Raw genomic sequence first — 11,600 nt, 5'->3', positions numbered from 1 at the left:
CACTTCTTCCAAAATGGATCTATTGGTTCTTTTGGCAGCCCATGGCACTTTCAATAGTCTCCTCCAACACCTATTTCAAAGGCATCGATTCTTCTATGGTCTTCCTTATTCACTGTCCAGCTTTTGCATGCATATGAGGTTATTTAAAATACCATGGCTTGGGTCAGGAACACCTTAGTCCTCAAGCTGACATCTTTGCTCTTCAACACTTTAAAAAGGTCTTGTGAGCAGATTTGCCTAATGCAATATGTTGTTTGATCTCTTGACTGCTGCTTCTGAGAGTGTTGATAGTTGATCCAAGAAGAATGATAAATATGTGGTCCCATAAATCCAGAATTATTTAATAGCAACTTGTACTATATTATCTTAATTTAAATCACACACCATATTTTTAAGAATGTTTTATCACTGAGCTTCTTAATTTTTATATTAACCTGAACATATGCGTTGGTTCCATTCCCTCCAGGAGATGGATGTCTATAACCTAACAGCCTTCACGGACTTCATCCTCATAGGGATCTCTGACCTTCCTAAGGTTCGCTACCTTCTCTTCATTGCGCTTACTGCTATCTATCAGATCACCTTGTTGGGAAATTGTGCTATTCTTCTTGCTATTGCAACTGAGAAAAAGCTGCACACACCCATGTATTATTTTTTGGCAAACCTGTCCCTTTTGGACATTTCCTACCCATCAATTACTGTTCCAAAGATACTCAATAACTTCTTGACCAATAAGCAGAACATTTCTTTTGTTGGGTGTGCTTTGCAGCTTTTTTTTTTAGTAGCACTGGCAGGGACAGAAGTCTTCCTTCTCTCTGTCATGGCTTATGACCGGTATGTGGCCATATGTTTCCCCCTTCATTACACCCTTATCATGACAAAGAAGCTCTGTGTCCAGCTCACAACTGGTACCTGGACATTCGGGTTTTTGCACTCTCTTTTGCACACCGTGATCACATTCCGCCTATCTTTCTGTAAATCTAATCGAGTCCACCAATATTATTGTGATATCCCCCCACTAGTGGCCCTGTCTTGCTCTTCCACATATGTGTCAGAAATACTTGCCTTAGTCCTTGGAGGCATCTCAGGGATCAGCACCTTCATTATTACTGGTATCTCTTATTTCTACATAATATCTACGATCCTAAAGATCCAGTCAGTGGATGGGAAGCGCAAAGCCTTTTCCACTTGTGCTTCTCACCTCCTAGTAGTTGGTTTGTTCTATGGTACAGCATTGTTTAATTATGTCCGCCCTTCCAGCTACCACTCCAGAGCTAAAGACAGGTTCATTTCAATGCTGAATGTGGTCATTACCCCAATGTTAAACCCCATTATCTATAGCTTGAGAAACACTGAAGTAAAAGGAGGTCTCAAAAAGATTTTATGCATAAACCTAAAACATGTTTAAAATAAACATAATATTAAGATGACAATGTCGACTTAACTCAGCAAATGGATTGCATTTATAGGAAGGATTGGAAAAGTCATAAAAATAGTAATTTTCTAGTCAAATAGGGAGAACATACCTACATATGTGTAGAAATGTATAAACACACACACTTTAGGGAACTGCTAATATTTGTAGAAACTGAGTGTATGTTAAGTACCACATTCTATTCCCATATTCATACCCATAACGATCCATCCTAGTATGGTGTTGTGGGTAAATGCACTGGGCTGTAAGATCGGTTTTAACCACACTGTTGGGGTTCAAGCTCACCCGTTGCTCCTCAGAAACCCTACCCAGGGTCACCATGAGTTGAAAATGACTCGACAGGACTTAGCAACAATAACTATACTTATATAGAACTAACCACCTATATCAATCACACATGTTGTTGTAGTTGTTGTTCAGTGCCGTCGAGTTGATTCTGACCCATAGCAAACCTGTATAGGGTTTCCAAGGAGCAGCTGGTGAGCTTGAACCACTGACGTTGCAGTTCAAACAACTTTGCAGTCTGACACATTAGCCCACAGCACTATTCCAACACCTATATCTAACTTTGTAATACAACTTTCTTTTCCTTAATTACCTTATTTGTTTACCCACTTATCCTGATTTCATTCTTACTGGGTTCTTTTAGCTCTGTCTCTTGCTCAACTTTGGTTTCCACGTATTTTATATAATTCTACCTCTCTCCCTTTCCTAGGATCATATCCATTGTAAGTTCCACTTGTCTTTCCAATGGGAGAATTTACAACATTTGCAACAACAGATATTTAATTTAGTTAATAAATTACTATCATAAGAACCTCAACATGTTAAAAAAAAAACACACAAAAAATCCCCTACCGTTACGTTCACACACATACTCACATACACCAATCTTTTCTGAAATTGCCCTGTATTTTTGTTACTTCTATATTTTTTTCCAAGCTACTTAAATTAAAATATCTTAGAGCTAACCACTTCCATTCATTGCTAATGAAGAGTTGTAGTTTATAAATCAGGATCACTCTCCATTCTCAATCCAGTCTTTTCTCTTGCCATTAATAGCAATAGAAATACATCCTCTGGCTAAAGCTTATATGATTCACCATTATAGGTAAACAATAACATATATTTTTCTCAATCATTTTCCCTTATAATTTTCACTCCAATTACTTGTGAAAGAATAGTCTCCAGTCTAGGTATCACATATAGCAATATAAGGCATTTTTCATTTCTGATTCTCTCTGAAACTCTGGCATTCAATACCATTTCTGGCCACATTAAACTATATATTCTTTTCCTTCCTTTATGGCTGAACAAGTGATCACAACGCTAATAAAGTATACTTATATTCTAAAAAAGATCTGTTCTCTAAGTCTCCAGATTGTCATTCATCTTTAACTTATTTTTTTAAGGTATTTTTAAAATGTTAACAAGTGAAAGCATTGTGCTATATGCTTTTGTTTCACAGGCCAGGGACTGTGTGTTCTTTGGGATGTACTGTTATAGGTAAATGACCTTTTCCAAAATTCAGCAGTGACCCAATTGATCTTTAGTCAACAACACTCAAGTGTATTTGTAATCATGACTGATGGAATTACCTGAGTTAAATTTTGATAGAATGGGAAAATCCACACAAAATTGAAGAAGAAAAGAAAAGAATAATGGTAGTAATAATAATGCTATTAGAGGTTTATTTTGTTTTTCAGAGCTTTCAAGTGATTAATTCCCAATCAACCCACTGATGAAAAATTGGTTTTCCACATCAGACATACAGAATCAGAATCTAACTTTTAACAAGATCACCTTGGCTTCTTGTAAAAATGTATCATATTCAGTATATCTAGGGTGGAAATACATATTTTTATCAGAAGGAATAAGCTGGAATCAACTAACTAGTAACCCTGATTTCACCCCATCATTTTACTCTTTGTAGCAGAGCTAAAATGTGAATGTGAAATAATAAATTCACAATATTAAAAAAAAAAAACACATGAAATTTGTTCAATGTAATTCCACATAAGATAGAATATGTCATTTGGTACTTTAATATTTAAATTAGACAACTTATTCAAATGAATAATCTTCATTAAATTGTTATAATGTTAATTACACAAACCACTTGAAAATAAATTTATTCCTCTCATAAATGATGTGTCTTTTAGGGTGTTTACCACAATATTAGCTTTGGGTCAAAATAAAGAATATTATTAGAAATTGCTTTTAAAAAATATAGAATGTGACATGTCACTAAATGATTATATGTAAAACAAGAGATCAGTGATTTTAACCTACATAATTGCTCCATGTGAAAAAAAACCCAACTCAGGTGATCTGGTCCCTACAGACAACATCATACAAAACTTTATGGTAAGTTCTCTTCTGTCTTGTAGATCCTATGAGTTAGAATTGATTCAACAGAAAACAACATAACTTGAATTCAAATATTCAATTTGGTTTTGTAGGGTAGCAAGATTGATTAACTCATTCATGGTAATTCTAGTTCCTTCATGATCTAAAACCAAGTTATGTCTTATGTAATTTGCTGCCTGAGCATTCATAATTCCTCCTCCATGTCCTTTCATCCAGTTTCTGATATGACCACGCCTATCCTATCACAGCTCTGGTAGCATAGTAGTAACCAATCGGGCTTCGAACCTTAAAGTCAGCAGTTTGAAACTACCAGCTATTACATGGGAAAAAGATAAGGCTTTCTGCTCCAGTACAGATTTATAGCCTCAGAAACCTTGTACAGGGTTGCAATGAATCGGAACCTAATCCAAGGCACATAACAACAAAAACAACAACAACAATCCTATCACAAGTCATTCAATGGTTCTAGTCTCTTACTGCCTCTCCTGACCATATCTCACTCAACCATGATTTCAAAAAAAAAAAAAAAAGTCCAAAACCTATTACTGTAACCAAGTCACCCAATGTTAGCAAGAATCCAAAAGGACATTTTGAACTGGCTAATAAATGTTCAGCATATGCTGACCCTGAGAAACCGTCTTCTTTGCTATTCATAAGTCCTCTCCTACAATTTGAACTTTTTGTTATCTTGATCCTGTATACAATCCCCTTTGTAGTCCTGCATATAGCTGGACCATGGTTTCCTCTCTGTAATTTATAAATTTTATTTGCTCTTTGGTCTAACTGCATGAGTCTCACTTTCTTCTGCTACACCTGGAAGACCACCCAAGACATCTATAGACCTTCTTTGGATCAAACTTAAATCTAACCCAAACCAAGTTATTGAATCTAAGCTTTAATATATTCTCTCCTCTGATTATGATTTCAAAATCTTTTGATCACACTTAGGTAAGTGTGCTTTCTTCTTCATGGACTGATTGATGGCTCCTTCAGATACCGACTTGCTTCAGGGCATCTCTTTAAGAATCCCAGAGTCCATCCTTTCTGATATCCAACCATAGACTATGGTTCTTTCACCATGCTTTACAGTAGTATCCAAATCTTCATTGATTGCTTCATGAGGGTTAAGTACTCAATGCCTCTAATTTGTGAGATTGTGAGAACTTATTGTTCCTTGATTAGACCTTACACCTTGTTCAAATTCAACCATAGAAGAATATATATATATGATCAGAAATCCTATACAGTGCTACTATTAATCAGAACTCAATTGATGACACAGAACCACTGCCATATATATATATGGTTATCTTTTTGGGTAGCATCTGAGAAATTACATTATATGTAACCCCCATACAGCTTTTGATAAATCTAATAATGGTAGTATCATTAATCTAGCCTATACAACAGATATAAATACTAATGAAAAATATATTTTAAAAAGTTTGTTGGTTAAAAAATTAACCTATATGCATTAATATAATTAAAGTGTTTCAAATCCTTTAATCTGTGACAAGTGTGCTTAAAATTGAACACAACGAAATTCAGTTTATTCTAGTGGATTTCCAAATGAGTCTTTATGCTAGTTTCTCCAATAAGTAGCAGTATAATATTTGAGGGTGAAATCAGGCAGACCTGTGAATCAATCTTCTCTCACCTATAAAAAATGTCATGATACTTTACAAAGACAATCTAAAGCCAAGTAATGTAAGACATGACATCTTGGTCACCAAACAATATGATTTTAAGATAATACTGGTAGGACCCCTCATGTTGGAGGTTTTTTAAAAATACTCTAAGAGTTCTTTCACTTTTTCTTTTCAAATGACAACCTCTTGGTCTATGTATAGGTTCCTCATGAGCACAATTAAATGTACTTGAATATCTATTCTTTACAATGTCAAACCAAACAATGGTATTTGAAATGGTTTAAAATCAGGAAATGTATGCACCAAAGTTTCATACTTTCACAAAATGTATTCTGAGAAGATAGATTTTATGAAGGATAACATGGCATAAGAATTAGAGGAAGACTCATAAATAGCACTTAATATGCAGATGAAAAAATTGGATTAGTTGAAGCAAACAGGACTTTAAATAACTGATGATGATTACAGCCTACAACCTTCAGTATGCATTGAACCACAATGCAAAGAAAACAAAATCCTCATAACTGGACCAATAAATAACATCATAATCAATACAGAAAAAAAAAATTGAAGTTTTCAAAGTCTGAATTTTGCTTGGATTCACAATCCATGTTCATAGAAGGTGCAGTCCTATTTGAGTAGCATTTCAAAAATTCCAACAAATTAAAACAGCCAAGAAACAGGCTTATCCATAATTGACAAAGCTCAATATGTCCAAAATTAACTAAAAATAATATTTTTAGTAAAAAACAACCCTGATAGACATTAATTACAGAACGATTGAAAAGTACAATAAAGTACTTCAGCACAATAGTTAACCTTGATTTTAAACAGTTTCAGCTATAATACCAAACAATCATGTTTCCGAACATCTGAATTAAGCTTATAGTTAATATTGTATAGTAATATTGCCAATCAAAATTAGTGACTTTTATGCTGCTAGATTTAAAAGAAATAAAGTTGTGAACAAGTCAATAATTAAAATAACTAAAATTATGAACCTATAAGGTAGAAATCTTTTGTGACTTCCCACAAAGTTTGAAGCTGTCAGGGATTTATAGCAATCTACTGTGAGATAACATCTGGGCATCCGTTTTTTTTTACAGCTTCATGAACCCAGTCCAATCTTGTCCTGAAAACTAGATTAACCCAAAATGAATTACATCTTCAATTCAATAATTTAAAAAAAAATCTTGTAACTTTATTGACAAGAAAGCTAGCTCCTTCATTTATGCTATTTAAACATTAATAATCCTACCCCAAATCTCAAATTCAACTATAGAACTTTAGTGAAAGTGATAAAACTTTGACTATACCAAATAACTTTCATCTTAACAAATCATCTAAACATTGTGTTCCTGGTACATATCTCATAATTCTTTAAATGGAAAACAAATTGAATGAACTATTTAGCAGACTTAAATACACATATCTTTTCTCTGAAAAGCAAAAGCATATGAACTTGAAGTCATAATGATTATTAATCAATTTAATACTAGTAAACTAACTAAAATTTTTGAGGTAACCACAAAACAGAATTTTAAAAACTTGTTAATTATTCTGTTTTCTTTTAAACTTTTACTTATTTTTCCAAATTGAATATACCTTTTCAATATTCTTTGAAACATCTACACATAATACAAAACCCTCAGCTATTGATTCAGTTACAACTCATAGTGACCATACTAAATGTAGTAGAACTGGTGCTTAGGCTTCTAAGACTATAATCTGTATTGGAGAAGACAGTCTCATATTTATCTCCTTGGGCAGCTTTTGGGTTTGAACCACTGAACTGGTAGTTAATCCAATGCTTAATCTAATGTGTCACCAGGGCTCCTTCTATACCTAATTGGGTTATAAAATAGTTTTTATTGAGCTATATGAACTCAAGTAGCACTGGAGGCTAAGTGCTGAGCAGCCCACTGAAAACTTGATTATTGAACCCACTTAATGAGTGCTCCCCACCACTCATAGTAGAACTTTGTAAGACCATTGATTTGTTCATAGCAAGTACATTTGTTAAACAACATAAAATATGCTTATACACATGGATCTTACCAGATGGATTTCACAGGAATAAAATTGTTTACATTTGTGGGGGCAAATCATGGAAAAACACAGTATCATTGGTTAAAACAAGGCCAGGGACTGACAGTGAAATAGACTATCAATTGTTTATATGCTCATTCAGGCTGAAGCAGAAGATACAATTTTAAAGTTCCTGGAAGCTAAAAATGAATTTGAACTTTTAAAGGCCATCTAAGAAGTGATTTAATGCATTAGACACTAATGACTACAGACCAAAAGAAATGTGAGTTGACATTAAGAACATCATACAAGAAGAAAGCAAAAGGTTATTAAGCAAGCCCACAAAAATAAAAAAAAATAAAAATAAGACCAAAATGGATGTCAGAAGAGACTTTGAAATTTATTCTCCAGTGTAAAGATGTTAACATAAATGGAAAAAATGAGGATGTTAAAGCTCTGAACAAAAAATATGAAATGGCAGCTAAAAAAGACAAAATCAAGTATTATAAAGAAATGTACAGCAACCAGGAAGTCATAAATGAAAGGAAAAAACACACTCAGCATTTCTCAAGCTGAAAGAGCTGAAGAAAAATTCAAGCCTAAACTTTCAATATTGAAGTATTCGATGAGTAATATATTGAATGATACACAAAGCATCCAAAAACAAACAAACAAACAAACAAACAAAAAACCCAAAATAAAGCATCTTTCTCATCTTTCAAAATGTCACACGAAAGGTGGAGGAGTTGGCTACCAAAGAGAAGAAGCCTGTAGTCAAAAAAAGTAGATGCCAATGGAAAAGCTAAGAAGGCTAACCTCAAAGACAAAAGAAAAAACAAAACAATAAAACAAGAAAGGGACATCACACTGCAGACAAATATTGTCCTAGTCATTGTAATTGGCAGGTATTCCAGTAAGGCTATGTATTCCAGAAAGGCCAGGTTCAAGGGGAAATATTCAGTCACTAAATCAAGGAGCTCAGATAGCATAGTGTTACAAATTGGGCTGAGAACCTGAAGATCAGCAGTTTGAAACTACCAGCTAGCTGTTCTGTGGGGAAAGATGAGGCTTTCTGCTTCCATAAAGATTTACAGCCTCAGAAACCCTGTACAAAGTCTCTATGAGTCTGAACCAACTCCACAGCACGTAACAACAACAACAACAAATCGACGGTTGAAAAGAAAAAGAAGGTTCTTGCTACTATAACAAAGCCAGTTGGTGGTGACAAGAATGGAGGAACCCATATGGTTAAACTGCACAAAATGCCTAGGTATTATATTACTGAGGATGTGCTTTAGAAGCTGTTAAATTACAACAAAAAAAACCCTTTCAGTTAGCATATGAGAAGACTGCAGTCTAGCATCACTTCCTGGCACTATTCAGTTCATCTTTACTGGGAGTCATGTAGGCAAGACTATTGTTTTCCTGAGTCAACTAGCCAGTGGCTTGCTCCATGTGACTGGAACTGTATCCCTAAAATGAATTACAAACCATAAATTTGTCATTATCATCTAAATTTTTATCAATGGTACGGCGATCCCAAAATATCTCACAGACTTTTACTTCAAGAAGAAACTGTGAAAACACAGACACCAAGAAGGCAAGATTTTTTACACACACAGAGAGAAATATGAGATAACAGAGCAGCACAAGGTTAATTAGAAATTTACGTGTTCACAAGTTATGCATGCTGTGTTTGCTCTCACAAATGGACTTTATCCTCACAAATTGGAGTTCCAGATTGCTTACAAAAAACCTCGGTAAATAACAGACACAATCAAGACAAAAAAAGTTGGTATCAAAAAAAGTTGTACCAAAGAGAAAAGGTGATTTTCAATCATTTCAAGAGGTGGTATATGATAAAGAACTAATGGAAATTAAAGAAGAAGTCTCAGCAGCACTGAAGATATTAACAAAATAAACAAGGCTACAGGAATGAATGGAATATAAACTGAACTCTTTCAACAAACTAAACAGCACTGAAAGTGTTTAGTCATCTATGCCAAGGAATTGGGATATTATCTACCTGGCCAGCTGATTGTAAGAGATCTATATTTGTTCAGGATCAAGTAAAATTTTTCTGAAGAAAAATATAACATTGCTACAACAGTACCTCAACAGGAACCTGCCAGTCTCAAGCTTGATTCAGAAAAGCAGGTAGATCTAGGAATATCATGGCTGATATCAGATGAATCTTGGCTGCAAGCAGATGATACAAGAAAGTTATTTACTTGTACTTTACGAACTATGTAAAGGGTTTTGACTGTATTGATCATGACAAATTAGGAATAACATTGCAAAGAATGGGTATTCCAAAACACTTGTGCTCATAAGAAACCTATACATAGACCAAAAAGTAGCCATTAGTACTAAACAAACAGATATTGAATAGTCTAATATCCAGGAAGATGTGTTCCAGTACTGTATACTTTCACTATAGTTATTCAATCTGTATGCTGAACAACTACAATATAATCCTAAAAACTGGATTATACGAAGAAGAACATGGCATCAGGATGGAAGGAAGACTCATTAACAACTTGAGATATGCAGATGATGTAACCATGCTTGCAGAAACAGAAAAGCACTTAAAATACTTACTGATGAGGATCAAAGATCACAGTCTACCCTATAGATTGTACCTCAGTGCAAAGAAAATAAAAGTCCTGGCAAGTGGATCAGTAAAGAACATCATGGTGAATGAAGTGAAAACTGAAGTTGTCGTTTCATGTTGCTTGGATCCACAAACAACTCTCATGAAAGCAGCAGTCAAGAAATCAAAAGACACATTTCATTAGGCAAATCTGCTACATAAGACCTCTTTAAATTTTTCCATAGCAAAGATACCAGTTAGAAGACTAAGAACTAAATATACAAGCCACGGTATTTTGAACTGCCTCATATGCATGTGAATGTTGGACAATAAATAAGGGAGACCATAGAAAAATTGATTCATTTGGGCTATGGTGCTGGAGAAGAATATTGAAAGTACCATAGCCTGCCAGAAGAATGAACAAATATATGTTGCAAGAAATACAGTCAGAATACTCCCTAAAGCCAGAATGATCAGAATTTGTCTCTAATACTTTAGCATTTTATCAGGAGGCATATGAGTGGAGCATTAAATCCTTACCTAGAAAATCAGAAACAGCAGAAATGACTGCAGAGACAGTAGCATGGGGATACCAAACAGCTGTGAGCCCTAGGCCCTTGGACTGAGTAAAACTGAGTGCCTAAGAGTAAGAGATTGGCTTACAGAATGTGCCTTTGGGCATTTACAGACTGATTAAAAGAGCTTTGTAACACTTACCCAAGAAGTACAGAGGCCAAGAGACCTCATGACTGAGAAGTCAAAGACAAGAGTGAGGTGTGCCTACAATATGGCAGACAGAAGCATTACTGACTGAAAAACTTCTGAGTCTAGAGTTTTTCTGATCCTGAATGGCACCCTGTTCACACCCTTAATAAACGCCATAATTGTGAATAATGTTATCAGTTCTGTGTGGTTATTGCAATGGATTGTTGAACCCAGATGTGAAGGAGAGAGCTCTGTGGGAGAGATGGTTGATGTCAGAATAGATTAAGAAGGTTGTAGGGTTGTAGGCATGTCTCATCTCCACTTCATAAGAATAGACCATGACACAAACAAAAGTAGATAAAATAGATGAGTGGGATATACTAAAAATTAAAAACTTTTGTGCATCAAAAGACTTCACCAGAAGAGTAAAAAGGAAACCCACAGAATGGGAAAAAGTCTTTTGCAATGACACATCAGACAAAGGACTCATTTCTAAAATATACAGGAAACTACAACACCTCTACAAGAAAAGAAAAAATAACCCAATTAAAAAGTGGGCACAGGACATGAACAGACACTTCACTAAGGAAGAGATCTGGGCAGCCAACAAACATATGAAGAAAAGTTCACGATCTCTAACCATTAGAGAGATGCAAATCAAAACAACAATGAGATAGCATCTCACACCAACAATAACAGCAAAGATCAGAAATATAGAGGACAATAAATGCTGGTGGGGATGTGGAGAGACTGGGACACTCCTGCATTGCTGGTGGGACTGCAAAATGGTCCAACCTCTCTGGAAAGCAATATAGTGTTT

The 11,600-nt window shown here is 34.9% G+C and overlaps 1 protein-coding gene and 1 pseudogene across 1 annotated transcript; both read left to right on the top strand.

Annotated features, from left to right (window-relative positions):
- Nucleotides 1–469: 469 nt before the first annotated feature.
- Nucleotides 470–1,408, top strand: LOC102834676 (olfactory receptor 5V1-like). The gene has a single exon (XM_006877741.1). The coding sequence runs from the start codon at nucleotides 470–472 to the stop codon at nucleotides 1,406–1,408; it is 939 nt and encodes a 312-aa protein (XP_006877803.1).
- A 6,962-nt stretch (nucleotides 1,409–8,370) lies between these two features.
- Nucleotides 8,371–9,144, top strand: LOC102833126 (annotated as a pseudogene).
- The last annotated feature ends 2,456 nt before the right edge of the window (nucleotides 9,145–11,600 follow it).

Source organism: Chrysochloris asiatica, unplaced genomic scaffold (genome assembly GCF_000296735.1).
Source record: "Chrysochloris asiatica unplaced genomic scaffold, ChrAsi1.0 scaffold00585, whole genome shotgun sequence".
NCBI lineage: Eukaryota > Metazoa > Chordata > Mammalia > Afrosoricida > Chrysochloridae > Chrysochloris > Chrysochloris asiatica.
This window is presented reverse-complemented; position numbering and strand designations above follow the sequence as displayed.